This window comes from Artibeus jamaicensis, unplaced genomic scaffold, assembly GCF_021234435.1.
Source record: "Artibeus jamaicensis isolate MK-2021 breed Jamaican fruit bat unplaced genomic scaffold, CSHL_Jam_final contig_519, whole genome shotgun sequence".
Lineage (NCBI taxonomy): Eukaryota > Metazoa > Chordata > Mammalia > Chiroptera > Phyllostomidae > Artibeus > Artibeus jamaicensis.
In genome coordinates this window covers 7,472,144-7,495,833 of record NW_026521871.1, presented here as the reverse complement: position 1 = coordinate 7,495,833, position 23,690 = coordinate 7,472,144, and the positions used below count along the sequence as shown (strand labels likewise).

The following is a 23,690-nucleotide window of genomic DNA, read 5'->3' as shown; positions in this document are numbered from 1 at the left end:
ACTGTATTCAGTGCCCCAAATTCAGTAATCTCAATTGCACTTCGTGGGTTTTGCAAATGGTGCAAGAGCTACAGGGAACCAGGTGTTCTGGAGAAAAATTGCAGTTCTCACTCTATGCCACTAGATGGAGGTGTTGCAGAGGGGATGGCAGTTCTACGTCTCCGCACTGGTCCCTCCCCCACCTGTGGTTTGTGGAATCCTGGTGAGCAGTGGAGGGGTGGGGATGGGGGTGGGGTTGAGGGTGGAAGCTCCCATTGCAGGACTCCTCCCGGATCCTTCCATTCACTAATTTCCAAACCTCTGGGACATTTTGGAAGGGGGGATATGAACCTGTTAAACCGATAGGTGTATTTGTGGATTTTTCTGGAATTAAGGGAAAGAGATGTAGTTTGAATAGTTTCTCAAAGTAATCTCTGCCCCCTAAAAGGTAAGGAGCCACGAATCTTTAACAATCCTTTTGTTGGAGTGATTTCTCAGACTTCCCCACAGCTGGCATACAGTAGGGGCATATATCCTTGGAGACATTTCTAGTCTAAGGAGGGAGTTCAGTGGGCTGATTAAGACCTGGAGCCAGCCAGATCCAGGTTAAAATCTGCGTGATTCTGTTGGCCGTGGAACCGTGGGCAAGTTGCCTAACCTCTCTGAGCTTCATTGCTGACCTGGAATGCGGTGGGGTTTCTGAGCATGGTCTAATCTAGTGTGATGATGAGATTAAATGAAATAGCTAGCTCATAGTAAATGCTCAAAAAATGTGAGTTTTTAGTATTGTTGGTGGTTGTTTTGTCTATGGGCTTTGTGAGGGCTGAGGAAGGAGGCCCCAGTCTGAAAACATCTCATCAGAGACTGTCCCAGAGGGCTTCCCCGGCAGGGGCGCACTTGGGGGAAGAGAAAAGCAGCAGTTGCAGCCAGGCCAGCCGCAGGCCGTTGTCAAAATTGGTTGAATAAATGAATGAAGATGTGCAGTCAGCTTTGTGACCTCATATTGTCCCTGTGGTTTCATGGTGCTGGTGTAAACCTCAGGGAGAAGCGTGTCCTTCTGGGACAGGTACACAGGCAGGGCCCCGGCTGGACTGCGGCGTGATCTGGGCTTTCATCCTTCTGTTCCCACAGGCCCGCCAGGCACCCCTCCTGACACTGCTGCTGACCCAGGGCACGTGGAAAGAGCTGAGCCAGCGCTGGGAGACCGAACGCACACCACCACAGTGGGGGCTGCCTGGGCGGTGGATCAGCAACTCACCATTCACCAGGGCGATGTTCAGGCCCCTGCCCACATTGTCTTTCACAGGGCTCATGATCCTGAAGAAGGAAAGAAAAACAAAATACAGCAGTGAGTCCTGAGTGTGGACTGAACTCTCTGCTTCCACGACTCTGGAACTCTGAGAGGGCCCACAGGGCACGAGGCATCGAGAAGCACCCACAGTGATTCGGGCACCTGTTTTCCTCCTGGAAATGATTGGCGGGCTGTATTCTACAGGGAATCATTCACGGCTTGTTTGGACCGGAACAGTCTGCTGCGAGAAGAGGGAAGATCCCTGCCTGGGGCTCTCAGGTCGTGGAGGCAGGGCCAGCCCGACTCCACAGCCTGGAGGAAGGCAGAACCCAGGATGTCACTGCTGTCCTCCGTGGTGTCTGTGACTCTCCACGTGGAGCCCGACTGTGTCCCTGTCTGCCCAGTATCCTCACTCTGTCTCCTGGTGTCCCTAGAGAAAACTGTTTTCTCCGTCTCAGGCCATGTGGTTCTCAGGACTGACCTCTTCCCCAGGCTTGGACAGCAGAGCATCCTGTGCCTCTGGCCGCAGTGACTGAGCCAAGCACAGCCATTCGACCCAAGCCAGCCAATGAGACCCTGTCTGGGGACTATTACAGGGACAATTTAGATGGAAAGCTCTCTTTTCCGTGGGGCGCTACCTTGGGCTAATGTGTCAGCCTGCTCTGGCCTCTCCCCTTTCCACATGATGAAGCCTATTTTCAGTAAAGAAAATAATGTAATGACAGAGGAAAGCAGAGCTGAGGATGGTGTGAGAAGGAGCCCTGATGCCATGGCTTGAACTCCTGGATGCAGCTGATCCTGAAGCCCACTGCCTCTGGCCTTTTATGTATGTGAAACATTAAGTTCCTTGCTTTGTGTAAGTTGGAGTTAGGTTCAGAATCCTGACTAAAACCCCCATCTCTGGCTGCTTCTGTAGGATGAACTTTCTATCCCATGGCCTTTATTCCCTTTCTCTTACATTTGCAAGTCCTGGCACCTCCTGGGTTCAGACTTTGATGCCTAGATCTTGATCTTGAACCCTCCCCACAGGCATCCGCCTTCAAAAGAAGCCCAGCAGCTTGGCTGCCACACAGGCCTGAGTCAACTCCTGGCTCTATCAGCAGATAGCTGGGTGAGCCTGCCTGAGCCTCAATTCCCTCATCTTCACAAAAGGAATAATTATAGCCACACTCTGGGAGTGTTGAGGGATTGAATAGGATGATGCTGCAGGCAGTTAGTTAGGTGCTGGCAGACATGCCAGCTGTTCGGGTTATTGCTATTTGTGACTCAATCACCCAGAGTTAAAAGAAGCATGTGGAACATCTAGGCTGGTCTCAGCTTCTGCTCCTGGAGCCTCTGAGTTAGTTAATGAATGAATGAATGGCTGAAACCAAAGAAGGGAAACACAGGAGTCCCTCCGGTACTTACATGTGGTCTTCGAAGCACACGGAGGGGCCCACGACGTTGGCGGCCCCACTGAGGATTTTGAACGCAAAGAAATTGTTTGGGCAGGCCTTGCTGAGGTCACACTTGTTCCTCACGACCCCTGGGGAGGAAACAGACCCACCTTGGTGGCAGCAGCGGTATGTCGGACCACCCCAGAAAACGTGTTGGGGCTTCCTGTGGCAGCCCCAGCCCCAGCACAGTGTCCGACTCAGCGCAGGCCCCTGCTAAGTGTGTGTGGAGTAATGAGTGGTGGAGGTTACGAGGTCGCTGTGATGAGGGGATTGTCTTGAGAACATGTCTCTGGGGCCACAGCAGCCTTTTGAGCACCCCTCCTCCAGCGAGGCCCCTGTTGACAACCTCCTGGGGGCCCTTGCATGGTGGGTAGGAGGGTCTCTAACCAGTGGGTTCCCTTGGGCAAGTCTTCAACCTCCTTGCACCTCAGCCTCCTTGTCTGTGAAGTGGGATAACTATGGTGGCTTCCCCACTGGGTTCTTGTAAGGAATAAGAGAGCAGAGGTCACTATTGATTGTTCTTCTTATCATCAACTAGGCGTCACTCGTGTCTTGAGCACCTACACTGGGCTGGATTCTGGGAGACGGCAGGGACGAGACAGGCAGTGCTGACGCTCCCTCTCAGTGGAGAGGACCTCGGTCTTCGGAACCCACGGAGGGCTCACTATGTGGCACCTCTGTTGAGACCTGCGTCCTCACCACGTGGCCCTCACAGGGCCGACCCAGGAGGCCGATGAAAGGTGAGCCGCGTAGGTGGGATCCCCAAACATGGCTGCTGAGCCACTCAGCCCTCAGCAGGCTGTTTGTGAGCTGAGACATCAGCTTGTGCGCCCTCAGCCTGGCAGGTTCTAATTTATACTAATGGGTGTTTTTAACACAACTTGACAGTTGTGAAGGTAACACTAGGGAGGACTGGTAAACATGGAATTAGAGAAGATTCACCTGCAAAGGGAGAGCAGTAGCTGGGCAGTCTCTCTCCCCTCTGGCCCCTGCGCCGGGCGTCTGGCTGAGCCGTGCCAGTGTGAGCTGGGAGTGGAAGCGGGCCCACGCCCAGGGCTTGCTGTTCGCTGGGCCCGGGGGCAAGTGCTTCCTATTTATTATCTTGTGAAATCGTTTCAATAGCTCCTGTGCCTGGCACAGAGTGGACACTCAGTAAGTGTTCATTGAATGACCACACAGAGTTTTTGGGTGAGGCTGGGCCCGAGGCCAGGAGGGCTGCTGTGGTCAGGGTGAGGATCATCTCCAGCGCCTTTGCCAGTTTATGGAAAGTCTCTATGTGAGTCAGGAAAAAGTGCCCCTCTGAGGGGCACAGCCCGCTGCTGCCAGGCTTGGCAAGCCCATGGCGCCTCTGAGTAGGAAAAGAAGCCCCTTCCCGGGAAGGAATGCAGCCCATACCAGGGCACCCTGCCGCCCTGGGCTGGGGTTCGGTCTCCTTGGCTGAGTTTGCAGACTGGCTGATCTGAGCAGAATGCCTGTCCTAGGCTGTTTGTCCCCTCACCCTGAGGTTCGGCACACCCACCTGATGGCCGTAACCAGAGCTCAACCACGACCTAACCACCAGAGGGAGGGCTGGGAGTGGAGACACCCCTGGGTGGCTGTTCAGGAGAGAGTTCGTGCCCAGGCCTCTGGCTCAGAAGAGAGAAGGCTGGAGACAGGGACGGGACCCTCAACAAAGCAGCCCAGCCCCTGCCCGTGGGGCCGGCTGAGTATGAGGCTCAGAAGGGGGCCCTTTTATGAGCCCTGTAGTCCCACCTCGGACTGCCTGCCCCCTCACAGAGAGGATGGTTTACTCTTGAGACCAGAGGGTCCCACCTGTGCTGGCGGGGTTGTTCCAGGCCTGAGGAACCACCTGGGAGTTTGCCTGGACCCTGATCGATGGCAGTGAAGTCTGGTAAACCTGATGTCGACAGGTCGGCTTAAGCAGGCTTTTCCAGAATTGATTTTCTGACCATCCAGGCTTCACAGTCAAGCTGAGGGATGAAGGGGTTGATGCTCAGGGGCCCAGTCACTGGGAGGTAGGGGGTTTGCTTTTTGAGCTTCGGCTTAGGGGCTGACGCTCCAGCTGCCCAACCTCTGTGGGAGCCCCTGGTGCTGTGGCTTAGGGTGTGACACTGAGCACTGGACGGGGTGTGTCAGGAAGCTGGGGCTGCTTTTCAGAAATCTGCTGGGTGACTTGCCAGAAGTCTCTCCCATTACTTTTGTTAACTGTAAAATGAGGAAGTTGATTTAGACCAGAGTTGTCAAACAGGTTTCCCTCTTAACAGCCATGGATCTACTATTAGATCCAGTGGGTTTGGAGGAAAAGAGTTCTGGGGATTGATTGGTGATGTCTGTTGTGGGAGCAGGCAAGGCGGGAGGAAGCTGGCGTGCTGCATTTGCCGTCTTCCCAGCAGATGACGTCTGAGTGTTCAGTACCCAAATGCCGTGACTCTGTGCACTTCAGAAGATGACTGAGGAGGCTTCAGGGAGGTGTAGGGTGTATGGCTTGTGTTCAGTCTTATAGTCTTTGCTCTCTGTAATCGCACAGTGCACGGGGCCTCCCAGGCCTCTCAGTCAGGTAAATTCCATCCCCGGAGCTGCATTCCTCCTCAGTCATCACCATGTTGGGGTGACAGAGGGTGGGGGGACCTGGTGGTGTTGTCTCTTGCAAGGAGGTGTTGAGAGAGTGGGTTTTGGACTAGGTGGGGAGGTTGACTCCCACTCCACCACTCACAGCTCTGTTGCTTTGGCCAAGTGAGTTCACTTCTCTGAGCCTCAGTTCCCTCATCTATGAAATGGGGATAATTATATCACCTACGTAAGATTGTGGTCAGGATTTCATGGGATGTCTGCAAAATTCCAGATACATTGTCTGGCACCTGTTGGGCACTCAATCGTCATTACCATTATCACCGTCATAGCTGTCTCTCCCTTCCCCCTGCCCCCACCTGGGGAGCTGGGGTCCTTGCTGTTCAGATGTCTGCAGTGTCCAGCATTCGAGTTGTCTGCATTTCTGCCCTTCCCACTTTCCATTCCTCAGGTCCCTGACTCTGCAGCCAAGGTCTCCGTGCAGCCCCAGCATTCGTGCCTCTGGGCCTTTTCATAGGCTGTTCCTGCCTCCACAAGGCACAGCTGAGGTGAAGGAGTCACCTCCTTCTCGACGCTTTCCTGATCCTATCCCATTGGCAGGGGGTCACCCTCCTGGAGCCTAGAACACTTTGCCCCATCTCTCTTGGCACTACTGGCACTTCTACCCCCACAGACAATCACCGCCCCCTCTGTTTGCCTGGGGTGGGGCGGTTCCTGTAGTTCCTGATAGGCTGCTGGTGTGGCACTTTGAAGCAGGCAGGAACCATGAGCCAAGCTTGGGGTCACTGCAGTGGTGATAATAAGCACAGCCTCCATCTTCAGGGATTCCAGCCAGGTGGGGAGAGTCAGGGAAGATGGGGGGACTGGAGAAGGGGGCAGCCAAGCTGTTCCTGTCAGTCTGAATGGCTGAGAAGGGGCCTTCCCCATCACAGGGCTCAGGGGCTTCAGAAGGCACACTGGGCTGTGGGACAAGAGAGCCGGGCAGATTCTGGAAAAGGAGATATTTTCTGGGACCTGCGGGGCTGGGACTAGAGACCCTGAATCATCTCAGTCTAAGGCACAGGGGGTGCTGGGGAGATACTTACGGCTCTCCTTGGAGACTGAACCTGCTGTTGAGAGAAGACAGAAGGATTTGGTTAGAGAGTAAGTGCTTTGGGCCTCCCTGCAGGATGGGGCCGGGTGCGGGGGCTGGGAAGACGGGAATTGTGAGTGTTGCTGGCCAGGCCAAGCAGAGCCCCCCTCCCATGGTGGGTGTTGAAATGAGCTGAGTCCCATCTCACCTGGGAGTCCTTCCTCACTTGCCACTGACACCTCTTCATACACACCTGTGTGTACACGGGCACACAGATGTGTGTGTACACTCATGCGCACTTGAACACACAGATACACACAACTCTGTCACGGTTAAAAAGATGCCCTGGTTATGAGCCCTGGTCTCACAACCAGTGTGTGTTGTGAGATGGCCTGGAGGCTGAGCCCCGCTCCTGGCTGTGGGACCGGGTGCGAGTTGTGCCCGCACAGTGGAGACCTCGTGCCCACTGCACAGGCTGTGGAGAAGGCCCCGGGAGGGCCAGGCCATCAGGGTCCAGCCCAGCACCGGTGCCCCGGCCCCCGTGTAGATCAGCCACGTCAGTGTCGCCTTCCGATGTTCCCCAGCACTGACTGTCTGCACTGGGCCTTCCCGACATCTTGTTCACACTGTACCCCCGTGGTTCCTGTGGTTCTGCGTTAGGTCTCCCACCACACGGCGAGTCCTGGAGGACAGGGCCCCCAGGGGCCACAGAAATTCTGAGTGTGAGAACTCTCCTTTTTGGAGGGATCTCCACACTGAAACATTTTCTATTTGGTCATCAAGGGCTGTTCATCCTGGAGGGTCCCTGTCCCCTGTCCCCTGTCTCTACGACTCCAGCAGTAGGCCGGGACCCGGGCCGGACTGGTCCTAATACTGCATTGCATACATTGCTGTGGAACAGCCCTTCCCTGGGTGAAATATAGCTCTGGGGGAGGGAGAGGTGCCTCTTTCAGCCCCGCTGGACGATGAGCATCTGGAGGGGTGGTCAGTACACACCTGCTTAGAGAGAAAGATGCCCTCGGAATGAGGTTAGGCGGCAAGAAGCAGAGCCCAGGGACATAGAGACTGGAGGCTTTGTGGGGGCCAGCCAGGTCCAGCCCCCCCCAGAGCCCCACATCCGTGGACTCCCCAGTCACAGACACAAGGCACCCCACTGAGTTTAAACCAGTTAGAGTTGGGTTTGTTGCCCCCACCTGAAAGGACCCTGCTGAATTGGCCAGGTAAATCGGGAATTCCCGATCTCTGACCCCCGTGCCAGGGACCCCTGCGGCGGTTTGGGAGGTCCTGGAATAAATTCAGTCCCGATCTCTTGAGACACTTAGTGCTTCCTGCAGTAACAAACTGCATTGTATCATGAAATAAAACAGATTGGTTTAGAGAGGAGACCAACTGTATATCAATATGCAATAAGAATTTCTGTGTTAATGCATTAACTACAAGGCGGGTGTCTGTGTGGCCAGGCCAGGAACTTCTGAGGTGAGTGTCACCTCTTCCTGATCCTGGACACTAGTGGGGTTTGACGGCCACGATTCCCACTGGGAACATTTCCTGCCACTCTTCGAGTTTCTCAAGACTCTGGATCATGTTAGCGCATACTTGTTTTTGTATATTCTGTAATTGAGTCTGTTTGTCTCCCCAGCAGCTGGGGCCACGTGTCCCTTATTTCAGGGTCTGGGACCTAACACAGAGTAGGTGCTTGATGATTTTGGCTGGAGGTGTTGATTTGTCAAACCCCAGGGAATTGAGTTCTGAGACAAAAACAACTTGTGGGGTCTCCTTTCAAACACTGTCCCCTCGCCCACCTGTACTTGGGGCCCTCTGCTCTGGAGTCCCCCCCGATCTCCACTGCTGCCCTGAGCCTCCATCACTGACCCGGGCCCATCTCTCTCAAGGCCATCGGCACAGCCCGGTCAATCTCTAGTCTACAAAAGCCCTGGGCCCGGGGACATGGTAGCCATCACACATCTACACAAATCACCCTGCCTTGGGTATGAGCCCGGCTGGCTGACAAGTGGGTGAGGTAAGGGGGATGTGAGACTCCACTGTGGGGAGTCTGTGTTAGAAATGGGGTGACTGGCTTTTCATTGCTGTGAGGCTCTGAGCTGCCCTGTGGCTCTGCAGGTTGTTACATTTGCCGGTGTCATTGGAGGTGGTTCTTGGTCTTTGAGGAGGACAAATTCAGAAATAGAAATACCTTCCCTTTCTCTCCTTTCTTTGATAAGATTTGGATCTGGGAATCTTGGGTTCCCATTCCTATTCTGACATCTACAAGGGAAATTTGGGTAAGTTTCTTAATCTCCCTGAGCTTCTCTTTCTCAGACCATGCATACAGCCACGACATGAGGTCACACATGAGTCCGTTACACACCACACAATGGACCTCCTCATGGGGCACTGGTACAGAGTACAGGGGACTGCATGTAAAGCAGCTGGCATCCGCCACCTGTCCATCACCTATGCATCTGTTCACCCATTCATTCATCACTCAGTCATCCCTCCATCATCCATCTATCATCCATTTTTCTTTCACTTATTAAATGTTTATTGGGGATCTGCTCTGTCCTGGCTGCTAGAGAGATGGATACTCAAGATAAAATCCTTGCCTTCGGGAAATTGACATTCCAGAGGGTGGAGGTAGACAACCCAGTAAACAAATAAATGTTGATGATGATGCTTCAAAGGAAATGGTCTGAATGAGGAGGAGGAGGGGATGCAGCCTTAGCCGATGTGGCCAGGGAAGACATCTCTGGGTGACACTTGAGCAGACACCTGAAGGCTGACAGGAGCTGGCCACAGGGGGGTCCCCAGCAGAGGGAACAGCAAGTACAGGTGGAAGCTGCTCAACGCACGGACAGTTTTCTCCCTTCCCTTTTCCCTCCCTTCTTTCATCCTCCTTCTGTCTTTCCTTGTAGGGGCACATTTCCAGAGTAGCCCTTGATGTAGGCATATGCTTGGGCCAGGGCCTTGGGACACTTCTCTGTTCCCCGCGGGTTCTGGGGTTTTGACAGCCTGGTGTCCTCTCTCACCGCCACCCCCCATGGCTGGGGTCCCAAAAGCAAGCCCACATACTGCCAATGTCTCTGGGGTCACCAGAGATGGAGGGAAGAGTGGGCCCTTGGCCCTTAGCCCTGGTCCACAGGCCCTGTCCCCAGCAGTGAGTGGCACTCACCCAGCCAACGGGGCATGCGGATGATTTTCCAGTTGAAGCTGATATAGCTGTGGACAATGATCCACGAGGTGATCAGCGCGAAAACGAGGGCCAGGAGGCGAAGCAGGGCTGTGGAGCAAGGAGACGCTGCCATGAGACCGCAGCACCAGGCCATATCGCGAGGCCATGTAGCGTGACTACATGTGGGTCCTTGCCAGATCCCCACAGTGAGACCATATGGTGAGCCCCCACGTTGTAGGTCCATACCACACCCACACTGCACATTGTGGACCAGTCCACAGGCCCATCAGGTGCGGCCAGTGTGACTCATGCAATGACAGAATGGTGAGATCATGCTGTAACATGATGTGGCCACGTTCGTCCCAAGTGGCACCAGCAGAAGAAAAAGAAATGCACTGTCCTTGAGCCCCCCAAGAGAGAACCTCTGGGGGTGAGGCCTGAGAACCTGAGGCAGACCCTGGGTAGGAGGCGGGCTCTGCTGCAGACAGCCCTGCGGGTGAGCCGCAGAGGACAGAAGGGCCATGTTCAATGCTCAGGGCAGCCATCCACTGCTACGTGACCTCTGATGGGAGCTTGGCCTCTCCGAGTTGGGCTCCCTCAGTCCAGGCAGAGTGGGTGGGCATTGTAACCCTTGCACTGACCCCATGGCTTACGGGGAGTGGGTTGGTCCCCACATCAGCCACTGACGCCCCCTGAGAGCCACCACAGATAACCACACAAAGTCCTCGACAGGAATACGTGCTGGCCTTGCAGTGGTGGCCTCCCCTGCCTCACAGAGAGATCGCTGCCTGACCCCCACCCCCAACTGCCATCAGGGAGCACCCCCACATGGGATGGACCACCCCGAGCTCCCAGGGCCTTTCCTCACTCTTCCACGAGGGCGAGGAGGGGCTCCAATACGCCGCCCCACCTGCCTCAGGACTCCGGTGGCTCCAGCTGCCTCCCAAATCCAATCCAACCACCAGGCAGGTCCCTGCCCTTTGCCTGACCTCCCTCCGGCATCGCCCTTCTCAGCCCTGAATTTGGCTCTGTGGCCTCAAGCTACTCGGGATGGGCGAGAAAGCCCCCCTTGGACCCTGTGTGTGGGAGCTCAGGTGTGTGGGGCCCCTCCTCTTCTAGGACAGCATGTGGCGTAGGCCCCCAGACTTTGTCCTGGAGACCCCGTTACACAGCACTCATTTTGTACCAGGCACTGTGCCAACAGCTCTTACGTACACTGTCTCAGTTCATCCTCACAGCAGCCCTCTGTGTTGGGTCGTACTGATTAGTTCTCCTTTACAGATGAGGAAACTAAAGCTCAGAGAGGTGGTTACTTGGCTAGTGGTAGAGGTGGGATTTGAACCCAGGGCAGTAAGCTTGGAACTTGTGCTCTTAACTCCCTCACAGCTGTTTGGGAATCTCAATCAATGAACTCTGTTCATTTCCTATTTGGTGCCTCAGTCTCTTTATCGGTACAAAGGAGGAACAGCATGAAGGTGCAGACTAGAAGGCAAAGGCTTCTCCTCATGCCCAGTTCTATGGTATGAGGATTCTACGAGAGCCTTCCTTGAAGCAAACATTATGCCCCTAATTTCTAGTCAGGGTCAGGTGTTTCCGAGATAAGGAATCCCCAAGATTCCAGCTGAGTGAGTTCACTATGCCGAAGGTTTTCCATCCCTTCAGACTAGAGGCAGAGAGTTGCCTTGTTCACTTCTCCAGGCTTACCCTGGATTGCTTTCCTCCTGGAATTCTGGCCTGACCGTGTGAAGAAGACACAGCCAAATGACCTCTGAGTCCAGGACAGGCAGACTCTGCTGACAGAAAAATGATTCCAAAACCGATTTTGGACCTCAACCATGGGCCTTATAATCCTCAGCTCTGGCCCTACCTGACGTTCTCATCCTGTCCAGGTGAGGAGCGGCCTGGGGTCAGTGTTAGCCTGTGGAGAGAAGAACATTGAATTGGAAACCAGTACCTGGGTCTGAAAGTGAACAGACTGAAGATTAGGGACGGGGTCTAACGAGGTACTGCTCAGTTGTAGAGGGGGGAGAGTTTTCTTCTTCCCTTTTGCTTACTTTTCTTTTCCCCTGGGTATTGGAGGGGTGATGATCTTTTGAATCATTATCTCCCCCCCCCCCCCCTCTCTATTATTCATTTGTTCACCTGCCTGTTCAGCCCTTCAGTCGGCCGAGAGATACGGAGATAGCTAGCCCCATGGAAACCATCAGGGAGCAGAACTCAAGAGATTTTTGCTGAATTAGCAAAATGAAGAGCAATCAGGACCCACATATCACAGGTGAGTTTGTGGTGGGTGCTGCAAAGGCATTATCTGCTTTAACTCTCACAGCCCTGCATTCTAGGGGTGAGTAAGCGAAGACTCACTATGGTTTTAAGCTCAGGGCTACTCAGCTCACGAGGGTCAGAGTCAGAATTCGGAGGTGGAGCTCCGGTTGCCCGGTCCCAACAGGCTCCCTCTGCCAGTGCCTTTTGTCTCAGAGAAGAGTTGGAATCAGAGTTTCCTTCCTGGTTGAATCCTGGGCAGGGGTGGGGTCATCCTGGGGCCCACCTCTCCCCTGTGCCAACCCCCAGAGGCTGGGCAGTTACCAGTGATTTGGCAGCTTTGAAACCCCCCAGCAGGACTCTGGAGCTGCAGGGGAGCGGAGTGGGGGTGGAGGTAACTGTCCCAGGCCTGGGACCCTCCACAGCCAGCTGGAGCGTCGCTGACGGGTCTCTGATGGCAGTGACTTGCTCCCACCACTTTTCCTGTCCCCTCCCCACCCCAGAATCTTCTTTATCTTAAGAATCTATTTCAACAGACATGGTGTTCAAATCCCAACTGCCAAGGATCCAGATATGAGCTAGGGGACCTGCTGGTGAGGCAGTTTGGCTGGGTCTGTGATTGAAAGGACAGCAACAGCAAATGCAAATCCTCGTTTCCACTTGGGGGTCACAGAAACCCACCGGCCTGGGCCCTACTGCTCTAGGGCCTTCTAGGTGAGAGAGCTGGGAAGCTACCAACCGCACAGCCCACTCACAGAGATTTTGTACAACTTCCTGAGATTCAAACGACCAACTTCTTTTTCTTCCAGATATAAAAATATGCTCTTGAATGCTCTTGGGCCTGACCTACAGTCTAGGAGCCCAGGCCCCTGGATGAGGCTGGGAGGACCTTCTGTGGGGTGCCCCATACGTGGAGGATTTAGGATAGCTGGGGGCGGACCGGGTCGAAGGACAGGGACAGAGTCAGACAGAAGGAGGAGGGTTAGCCGGACGAATGAACGGACGTGGATACTCACAGAGATGGAGACCGGGGAGACCAAGACAAGGACGAGAGGGAGTGGGACATGGCAGAGACACTGACAGAAGGAGAGGAGACAAGTCAGCGAGAGAGAGACAGGGACACGGAGGACAACAGAGGTAAAGAAAGATATGAATTGCGTACACCCAGATTCAGAGAGAGAGTCGGGGGGCGCTGATGTTAGAGAGAGAGAAGAGGTAGAAGGTGGGGCACATACCCGGGCAGGAGGGTAGCCTCTTGCTGTCATGCCCATGCCAAGCGGGGACTCTGGTTTCAGAGCAGGGGCAGGGGAGGGACAGGGGTAGCGAGGGCTCTCCCAGCCTGGTGTCCCTTCTGGCTGAGTCCCCGACAACCCACTTAGCATTTGCAGGGCTCTCTGTTCTCCTGTGACCCCAGATGGCTCACCCTGCCAGCCCGTGGTGCTCTGGAGCTGGAGCCCAGGACTGGCCTCTTGGGGGTGGGGAGGGAGGGACAGAGGCACCCGGAACAAGTATGCAGACAGGGCAGAGCAAGAGTTCATTCTGCAGCACTCAAACAAAAGTTTCTTTCCTCCTCCTTTTTGCTGAGATTGTCACAACCTGTTATTCAGGTTAAGAAGTTCTGGGGCAAGGGCACAGGGAGGGATGTCCTGATGCCCTCCCTGCATGGCTGCTTCATGGGCTCAGGTACAGATATGGTGGCTCCAGGGCAGTGGGTGATCACAGGTAGACGGGGTGGGAGGGTGGAACGTAGGGGATGGGATTGGGGGGTGGGGAGCAGGGCAGTCTCCCTGACTGGAGAGCCGTTGTCTGCCCACACGGTCCTTGAGCCTCTCCCCTTATCCGGCCCCTCCCTGGACTCCTTCTTATATCTGGCCAAGCGTTTAAGCCCTTTTTAGTCCTGAGCAGGCAGGCCTTGTCTCCAGCAGGCCTGGTGCTAATTGAGCACTGAGGAGAACTTGAGTATTTGGGACTGAATTAATTAGATTCTTGCATAGTTCTGAAAGGTTAAGATGATAAAGCCATCAGCTAGAGGAGAAAGCAGAAGTTCAGACAGGGAGGTGACTTGTCTGAGGCCACACAGCCAACTCTGGATTGCATTCCCGAAGCATTCTCTGAGTGCTTGTGGGAAGGCAGGCCGTGCACTAAGCTCGGGAGTTGCTGCTGTGAGTGAGACATTCTTCGAGCATCCTGGGCCTCTGCAGTGCCAGGCCCTCTGTCTGAACAGTGTTCTGCTGCCAGTTTGTCTGGGACACTCCTACTCATCCTTCAGGTCTCAGTGTAGAAGACACTTCCTCTGGGAAGGCTTCCCTGACCCTTCAAATCGAGATTAAATAGTTACCTGTGGCTCTGGATTAGGGGACACTCATCATAGTCCCCCCACCCTGTCCAAAGGGGCTGGCCAATCAAAGCATTGTGATTTCCTTGTGATCGGTTCAGGAAGAAGCATATGACCCCAGCAAGACCAATCAGAGTTTTTCCGTAGGTAGATACAGAAACTGGGGAGACAGGCTCTTTTCTCCTGATGATGCTAAGCTAGACATCTGTAAATCTGGGGCTGCTGGAGTTCTGTTCTCAGCCATTACAAACACATTGCCTTTGATTGCAGACAAGTCCCAGCAAAAGATGCGGAAGCAAGGACGGAGCAGTGGGGGCAGCACAGGCAGTTTTGGTCCCCAGGGAATCAGGCAGTAAGAGGCCTGGGATGCTGAGAAAGAGGATGGACATTGCCATCAGATGACCTGAGTTTGCCACTTACTAGCCCAGTGTTTTGGGACACCCCTCTCTGGGCCTTGGCTTTCTCTCTGTAAAATGAGGGTGATGCTGTTTACGTGTCCTGAACAAGGTGTGGGGTAGGTGGGCCACTCGTCTAGGAGGGGTTTGCAAGCCTGCTGGCATCCATCCCATTCCCCACCCACCCCTGCCTCCGCCCCCGCCCCGTTGGCAGCCAGCATCACCTGCTGCTTCCTGCTAGTGCACCTCCATGGCAGGGTTCCCATGCGGATGTTTGTTCTTTCTGCACAACCCAAATGTCGTTACGGCATCTCTCTGCCTGACTGCTTGGGACATTTTTTAATGGCTTTATAGGAGCAGGGACATCAGCTTACTGTTTCAAACAGTAAGAAGGGGCCATTTGTACAAAAGGGCCATTTGTACAAAGGGGCTTTCAGCCTGTCCCAGAATCAACATGGATGAGGAAAGGGTTACTCTTTCCCCAGGCTAGGAGGTCTGGAAAGCACCTTGATAGAGAAGTAAGTGTGTATTCCCCTGCTTAAATCTGGTCTGCGGTTCCCATTGCTCTCAGGATAAAACCAAAGTATTTCATGTGCGTCTAAGGCCTCGCGAGATTTGACTCTGACATGAGGACCTCACTGGCCTCGTCCTGTGCTGCCCCCACTTCACACTTGCTCCAGCAACACAGCACTGCCGGGGGAGGCTCTCCTGTCCCAAGCTTGGGACATGCTCTTCTCTCCGCTTGGACTGCCCTTCACAGCCTCGTTCCTTCGGGCCACCCTTCCTCGTCCTAGGTCCTTACCCAGCATGCCTTTGCCGTGGGAAAGACAAAACTCTGAAGCTGTTTCCTAGTTCATTGTGAGGATCTAGGTTCAGCCAACAGTCACTTCAGAACCAGCCCTGAGTCACAGGTGCAATGGAAGTTGAGCTCTGTGAGCAGGCTCTGCCTCCTTCCTGATCAACCTGCTGTCTGCTTACCAGGTCATTTCTAAGTAGAGGTGAACGTGAGGCCACATATGAAGCTTGGAGAAAGAGGGAGTTTGGACGCAGAGACATACGTGGAGGACGTGGGAAGAGCGGAGTTACTGCCACCGGCCATGGAACCCAGACCCTCCCTCCCCAGCACTCGCAGACGGAGCGGGGCTGGCGCTCAGGCTTCTGGCCTCCAGAACCGTGAGATGATCCGTTTCTGTGCTTCGGGCTGTCCAGTCTGCGGCACTTGGCTAGAAGCCCTAGCAGACTGGCACGGTGGGGCGCGTCTGAGGCGCGGACCACTCTCTCACCCAGAGTCGCCCAGTGGAACCGTCGCGGTTGCCCACAGTCACCTGGTGGCTCTCGCTTCATTTACAGTATCCTGCCCTTCCCTGTCATACTTCCCTCATCCCCTGCCAGTGCCATCTGGGGTCACTTCCCAAACAAAATACTCTCCCTTGTATCTTTTTCTTAGGGTTTACCTCTGAGACCAGTTTAAAACAACATAAAATTAATCCCTCTGCTCCCCTTGGGCTTCCAAATCCGTGACCCCATCTTCCCATGGACACCACCTTTCTCCCCACTTCAGACCAAAGGGTCTCCTGGGGAACTAGCCTGGCCTGGCGGGGTCTCTTCCTCTCCTCTGCGGCCTAGCCCAGGGAGGTCACATGACCGGTCTCCCAGCTGTGCTAGCAGAGCTGGGGTTCACACCATGCTCTGCAGACAGCAGGGCGTGGAAACACCAGCCAGGGCAGCCAGCAGGCCCCAGGCTCACCCTCACCATGGCCCACTGAGGAAGGGAGTGGGCACGAGGAAGGTCTGTGTGCCCAGGAGGGACGTATGATCGAGTCTTGAAAAAGTAGGTCTTTTAACTGGAGTTTAAAGGGTGACCCTACACCAAGAAACTATCCCGACCTCAAGGGCCATGATTAAATACCACAGAGGGCTGGAACTTTCTTTCACTTAGCAACCGAACATTTGGGGCAGGGATGGCAGATATGAGCACCTGCACCGTCACCCTGCAACTCCACCCGTGCCAGACCCAATGAAGCAGGCAGAGGTTTGTCATCCTGGGAGTGGGCCTTCTCTGTGTGGGCGCAGCACCAGTGGAGTTGGGACTGGTCTCCTCCACGGCATTGGCCTTCCTGAACCAGATGCTGAACCGGATTCCTGAAACACGGTGGATGTGGCTGGCGCCTCCCTCTTCTCACGGACGAGCCTGAGACCTTGCAGAGTCACTGCTGAGCAGGTCTGAGCCCTTCGAGTCTGTTTGGTCGGGAGTTATTTGGGAATCTCTGTGACATCTTTTTAAAAAATCCAACTTAGCCCTGGCTGGTGTAGCTCTGGACCGAGCGCCAGCCTGTGAACCAAAGCATTGCCTGTTGGATTCCCAGTCAGGGCACATGCCTGGGTTGTGGGCAGGTCAGGTCCCCAGTAGGGGGTGTGAGCGAGGCAACCACACATTGATGTTTCTCTCCCTCTCTCCCTCCTTCCACTCTCTGAAAATAAATAAATAAAATCTTTTAAAAAATCCAACTTAATTATTCATCCTACAGTATTTCCTGGGAACCTCCTCTAAGCAATCACTGTGCTGGGCGGTGGGCACAGAGTGGAGAACCAACCGGGTTCTTTCCCACTAGAAACACACAGTGAACGAAGGCAGGAAAGGACAAGTGTGCCAATGGCTGTGGTGCCGTGAGATGGGTGCTCTGGTGGGGGTTCCCTCAGGGGACCTCGTAGCCTGGGAGGCTGTCTGAAAAGGCTTCCTGGAGGAAGTGGCATCTGGGCTGATGAAGTTCTCCTGGAAGGTGTTTCAGGAAGAGGACACAGCATGTGCAGGTGCTCAGAGGAGAGGAAGAACATGCTGCTCTCATGGTGGAGGCCAAAGTGAACGACTAGGGTCTTAAGAACGGGGGGACGGCCCTGGGTTTTGTTCTGAGGGCAGTGAGGGGCACGGGAAGAATTAAAGAGGGCCAGCAATGGAAGCTCAGCTCAGCTCGGAGGAGGCAGTGCTTCCTCCAAGAAGCTTTCCCTGAGCCCTGGCTCCCGGCCTTTCCCTGGCACTCTGAGAATCCTTCCGTGAAGGGGCCTAGTCATGCTTCATGGCAAGCCCCCATTTTGGGGCTGGCTTCCCCTGCAGGCGGCAGGTCTCAGCGCCTTCCTCGCCCACGTCCCTGGTGCTAGCACCAAGGCACATAGTAGGGGTGCAGTGAATGTTGTTGGAGGCATGTGAGGAGCTTTTTGCTTGGAAAAGAAAATAAGTGAAGAAAAACAGACAAAGTGAGAGCTGTTCCTTCCATCTAAATGGCTATTTTCTTTTTACATCATGGCCCACATTTTTTCCCAAAGCCGAACTCTGTCCAGAGGACCTGCTCAGACTTTAGAATCTAACTAGTCTCTGGAAATTCAACCTTGGGTTGTTCTCATCATCCCTGGAAATTCTCTGGTTTAAGTGTAGTCACCAAGGGTGGGAGGAGGGGCTATCTGGTTTTCCATTGCTCCCTTTTGCTCCGCCATGTGTGGGCGGGAGTCGTTGCAAGGGAGGAATCCTGCCTGTGTGGGTGTGGGGGATGGAAACGACAGAGGGAGCTCCAGGGCCTGAGGGACACCCACTCGGTAAGAAAGAACTAAGGCTGAGATAGAGAGCCAGGAACAGAAGAAAAAAGAACAAGAGACCCTAAGAGACCGAAAATGACAGACACGTGCACTTGAGCGCGCGCGCACACACACACAGCTGTGAGTCCGCGGTTGCAGAGTCTGGCCGGGAACTGGGTTTGTGCGCAGCCCTGCCCAGGCCCAATTTTCTCTTGCCACGAGTTTCCAACCATCGCGTCCCAGGGCTGTGTGTGGATATCAAAGTAACCAGAGGGTGCCTTCATTCTCTAAGTGGTCCTTGTAAAGTCCTGGTATTTATAGGCAATTATTGACCATGTCTCCAATAGAGAGGGAGATAAACAGTGAATAAATGTATAAATAATAAGGCTGGTGGCTCCAACAGTTTGTCGTAGTGACATTTATTTCAGAAGGAAATAAGCCCCGTATTTCCATTATGCCCTGTTTTAATTTTATTTATTGGTAGTAATGGTTTTCTCCGGCTCCAGCCAGTGGTAGAATTATTGGCCGTGCAGGGCCGCGCAGCAGGAGATGCAGGAAGAAGGAAGAGGAGCAGGGTTCTCAGAGCTCTTACGCCCACATTCCTGAAGTGTTTCCCAGAATAGACCGCAGGCGGGCAGTGCTGCGAGACCCTGCCTTGTTTTAACTAAATCCTACAACAGCTCAGTGAGGATTTGGGGAAACACAGGGAAGTCAGGTAGTAGGAGTCAGAGGAGGAAAAGAGCTTGGAAACAAATCCAGGCACTCGCCTGATGATATATCACTGATCGGAGAGAGAGAGGAAGGGAAAGAGAGAGCGATACTGGTCGGTCGCCTCCCATATGTGCCCTGACAGGGGCGCTGAACCTGCAACCTAGGTATGTGCCCCGACTGGGAATTGAGCCCACAAACTTTTGCTGTACCCTCCAAGCAACTGAGCCACCTGTCCAGGGAAGGAGCCCACATTCTTAACCACTCTGTTCTGTGTCTGTAGACCAGGGCTCAGCGGTTTTTTATAAAGGACCAGAGAGGAGATATTCTGGCCCTTGGGGCAGTATGTTCTCAGTCACGACTACTCGACTCTGCCATCGTAGCAGGAAAGCAGCTGTGGACAGTACAGAAATGAACAAACGTGGCTGTGTTCTAACAATGCTTATCAAAACAGGTGGTGGCCCGGTTTGGCTGGGGCCCATGGTTTGTGGCCCCCTGCTCTGGGTGTGGCCCTTGTCAGCCCAGGGTGGACATGAGCCCAGCTGCTCCCTTTGCTGGGCTTCAGCCTGCTTGGGTGTGGGAGGCCACGGTAGTGGTGAGGGGAGGCCACATGGGGTCAGGGAGAGTCCCTAACATTCTGTCCCTCCTTGCTCCCTGCCAGCAGTGGCCTCCTCACAGGGAGTGTCCGCCAGCCTGCTGCTTGCTTTGCCGGCCTCGGCTGCCGACCCTCTGTCCTCGTGTGGGTTTTCGTGGGTGCTTTCCTCCTAGTTAACCTGACTAGAATGTCACTGGAAGGTGCTTTGCTCAGTGCCCGGCACCCAGGAGGCCCCTGTAAAGGGCAGCTCTGGCCCTATTTGCATCTTCAGACCTGCAGAGGCCTCTCCTGGCTTGGGAATTGCAAATCTGTGTGGCATGGCGATTAAGAGTGGGGGCTTTGGAGCTCCGTTCTGCCATGGATCTGTGGGCCTAATTTTCTCTCAGCTTCAGTTTCCTTGTCTGTGCATGGCCATCAGAATCTTTCATTTGGTGAAGATGTAATGAGAGAATGCACCCAAGGAACACAGGACACAGGAAGTACTCCTGACAGTTGTTAAGCAAACAGGCCCCAGGTCTCTCCTTTGGAGATGTTCTTTCCACCCTCCCTCCCAAGGAGGCAGCAATCCCTTCAGGAGGAGAGAAAAGTGTGCTCAGAGGGGGAGTGAGCTCCTCCAGGCTGTGAGAGAGCAGCAGGAGAAAGAGGGAGGCCATGAGGTCACACATGCAGCCCCTCCAGCGTCAAGGGAGATGGGAGAGGCTGCTGGGCATCTTTGGGTACATGAGCCTGAAAGGATGGCTTGTGCCTCTTTGCTGAGAGCCTGACTCTGGGTCACCAGAGGGGACTAATTAAATCCGGGAGGGGCAGCCTGGAGCATCTGGGTTCACCCCTGACTGTGGCAGGCCAGCTGTTGGCCAGTCTGAATCACTTTAGCAGGTCAAGCATGAGGGAGTTCACATCCAACCCAGTGGGTAATTCTATTCTTTTCTGACAGAGGCAGCTGGGGCTTAGCCTCTTTGATTATTAACTAAGGTGGCAGCCTTCACAGTGAAGTCAGCCAGGTCTCGGGAAGGCATTGGGAGATAAGTCTTCTCTGGAGAGGTGCGGGATCCAGAGATATCTAAAGGAGAAAAAAATCTTACTACTATTACTAATTATGATTCTAATAAATATTATTATTGTTACCTTCTCACTTTGGACCCTGTGTCCTTTCACTTAATCTTTCTAACAATCTTGTGAGGTAGATTCTTTTATTAACTGCATTTTAGCCATGAGGAAATTGGGGCTTAGAGAGATCAAGTGACTTGCCTAGGTAGGAAGTGACTCACACAAGTAGAATGACTTTGGCAGTGTTTCCATCCATTCCTTTAGTAACAACAAGTTAAGTGAGGTAGCATGGCTGGAGCCAGGGTGCGGTGGACATCTATAGCTTTGGTCATCTGTCCAGCATCCATTCTCCCTTCTAATGGTTGCCCTCATACCATCATGCAGTTGGGTAGGGCTGGCCCCATTGCTGGCTCCAGGGGTGGCCCCACGGCCTAGGCCTACTGACAGGGGCCCCACCCTCTGGGACTCCAGGCTAGGCCAGGCTGCCACGCCTCACACAGGCTGGCCACTGCCCAGCAGGAGCTGTGCTAGGCTTTCCAACATTAGTCAGGGGTTGGTCTCATCTGAGGAGGAGCCGCCCAGTCCAACATGTTTGCAAACCATGGCTTCAAGTGTCCCCCGCCCCAGGGAGGGCCCCTCAGCTCGGCATGCTGCCAAATTCCTATTGTATCAGAGTTGCTGAGCCTGTGTATAAATGTGGAGGTGTGTAAAGGATGTGTGTAAAAAGGATGTGAGCCCCTTTTTCTGTGTGCTCACAAAAAGGTGTGTAAAGGATGACCACAAGGCAGAACCCAAGGGGCAGCTGCTCCTCCTTGAATGAGACCAGCCTGTCTCTTACTGGCTGGTCCGGCCTGGCTTGAGATGGGCAGTGGACAGCCTGACTGGGGGGATAGCAGATGTACTAGAGCAGACAGACAGATGGACAGACTGGAGCAGACACTGGGCACAGCCCAACTCCTCCCCACGGCTGTGCTTGGCCTTGCTATCTCACCTCCCGCTCCCTGCTCCTGCCCTCTTTGTGCAGAACTGCCCCTCCTGCCCCTCGTCCCCCTTCTCTTAGATTCTGCTGTGCACCAAATGCTTACCCACCCTGCCCTCCTACCCCTGCTAGCATTCCTCTGCAAATCTAATCTCAGAGAAGTCGGTCCTGATTCCTGGGCTCTCTCCTTTATGGCACATGTCAAAACTGTTTTGAAATGACTATCCTTGCAAGTTGTTCTCTTACTTTCTGGCTAGAACCATATCTGCTTTACTATCCTGTCTCGTTAGCCATCGAGCCCTTTTTATTGGACATGCAGGTTCAAGTGCTCCTCGAAGGAATCACCTGGAGAGGTACTGCTGCACCAGCTCTCTTCCAGCCATGAACTTAGAATCAGCGGCATCACAGAGACAGTGCTGCATGGTGGTGGCGAGGGCAAGCACTCAGCCACACCGCCCGGGCACGTGGTTTACTCTCTCCAGGCCATGGTTTCCCACCTGCACCATGGGAGTGGTGGTGGTGCCTTCCTCACAGGGGTGATAGGAAGTTTAAATGTGTACTCATACAGAGAGTACTTAGCACAGAGCCTGACACTTAGTAGGTGTTATCGTATGTGTTTTAGTGATATTCTAGATGCTAGGTAGTGAGAACTACAGGGATTAATACGGGATATCCAGATGATCACTCCCATTTTACAGATGAGAAAATTGAGTGTTAATGAAAGGAAGGGGTTAGTCTCTGACATTGCATAGCTAAAATCTTTCAAGACCATGAGCCTTTGTTGTAAGTTTTCAGAACATTATTTTCTAAGAAAAATGAGAGTTGGAGCCAAAGAACAACGTTCCTTCTTTCCTCATTCATTCTTCAAATATTCGTGTGGCTCATGGTTGATGGTCCAATGTGTTTTTTGAATGAATAGATGAACAAATGAATAAAGAGGCCTCTGTGGTTAAGAAAAAGGCTGCCATGTGGGCTATCAGATTTCTGGCTTGAATATGCCACCTCATTCTTGTGCTCATGGCAGACATAACTAATCACTCATGGCTACTTTTTCACTGAGCCTGAACCCCACCTCAGAATCTTCATCAGAGTCCACCATTAACTGATCAGACTTGGCTCCTCCAATAAAACCTGCCTTTCATCGTCCCATCTCAGAAATCTCTTTCCTTATGTGGTTTCTTTCTTTCTCTCCTTTCATTTTTCCCTGTCAGGCCCTTTCACTCCTTATTTTCCATTCACCCCACTTTCATTTTCCTTTCTTTTAATAATGTGGACCCAGAGGTATTGCCCTTTGAATTCTGGTAGAAACATACCTGAAGGATCAAGGCTCCTACTTCCCTGCTTCCGTCACTGGAGAAGACGAGAGGGTCCCGAGCCAGCCGACCACCGCCCCGTTAGGACAGTCCGGCCTTCTGGTCTCAGAGGGGCTGCGGCCTCCCCAGAAGTCCTATAGATGCAGCAGGCCTGGAGGGAGGACGAAGTGTCTCATGATTCACTCGGGTGGCCAGGTCCTCCTGGCCCTGCCCGGGCTCTGCCCTCCTACAGACAGACCTAGGGTAAACTCTCCCTGCTTTGTTAAACAATCTCACCAGGAAGGAGGAAGTTACTCTGAGGGCTCATTGGCAGGAAATGAGTCTAAAGTCTTGTGTAGCTAAGGAGCCCCTGGAGCCCTGGCTTGGGCCCAGGCTGCGAGCCCGTCTTTCTCAGAATTCTCCTGGCCTTGGCAGAGGAAGTCCGGGTGGGAATTTGAGCAACTCAGTCAGGAATGAGAGACCACAGTCGCTGCCTGAGAACACAAGTCAGGGTACAGGACAACACTGCTCCCCAAACAAATGAATCCCATGCTGACAGCCTCCCCGGGCCCTGGGGGAGCAAGTGGGGGGTAGAATGAGTTAGGAGGGTGCCTTCACCTGCTCTGAGGCCCTGGGTCAGGGTGCCGGCTGATGGAGGAAGCAGGGAGGAGGTGAGCCTGTGGGTGGAGACCGAGACTGGGGGTTGGAATAGGGCAGCAAAGAAGGAGGGGTGAAAGGAGACTGCAGATAGTGAGTCTGGATGAAGGAAGGGGGAGACCTTGATCAGGAGTGAGGAAAACAGGGAGAGAAAGTGGTCTGGGGAAAAGATTCTGCATTCGGTTTGGGACACCAGGAGTTAGAATTTACAGCTGGGGAGAGAGGGAGGAAGAACAGAGAAGGGCCGACTGGCAGTAGGGTGTCGGCGCAACAGTGGACGCAGTTTTGTTCTTCCCTTTCCCAAGAACTACAAGTGCATTTAGAGGGGCGCAGTGTCCCCC

At 53.8% G+C, this 23,690-nt stretch overlaps 1 protein-coding gene across 3 annotated transcripts in view; it reads right to left on the bottom strand.

Annotated features, from left to right (window-relative positions):
* Positions 1-23,008, bottom strand: part of FAM3D (FAM3 metabolism regulating signaling molecule D) — a 33,667-nt gene extending 10,659 nt beyond the window's left edge. The window contains exons 1-6 of one of the 3 annotated variants that reach the window (XM_037137417.2): positions 22,714-23,008; positions 11,383-11,433; positions 9,516-9,623; positions 6,360-6,380; positions 2,678-2,795; positions 1,238-1,296 (exon numbers count right to left, since the gene is read on the bottom strand). In XM_037137417.2, the coding sequence (XP_036993312.2) occupies positions 1,238-1,296; positions 2,678-2,795; positions 6,360-6,380; positions 9,516-9,623; positions 11,383-11,395 (319 nt within the window). In that variant the 5' untranslated portion in view covers positions 11,396-11,433; positions 22,714-23,008. Of the gene's footprint in view, positions 1-1,237; positions 1,297-2,677; positions 2,796-6,359; positions 6,384-9,515; positions 9,624-11,382; positions 11,434-22,713 lie in introns of all 3 variants that reach the window. The other 2 variants (XM_037137416.2, XM_037137418.2) reach the window with 2 other exon arrangements.
* Positions 23,009-23,690: the final 682 nt, after the last annotated feature.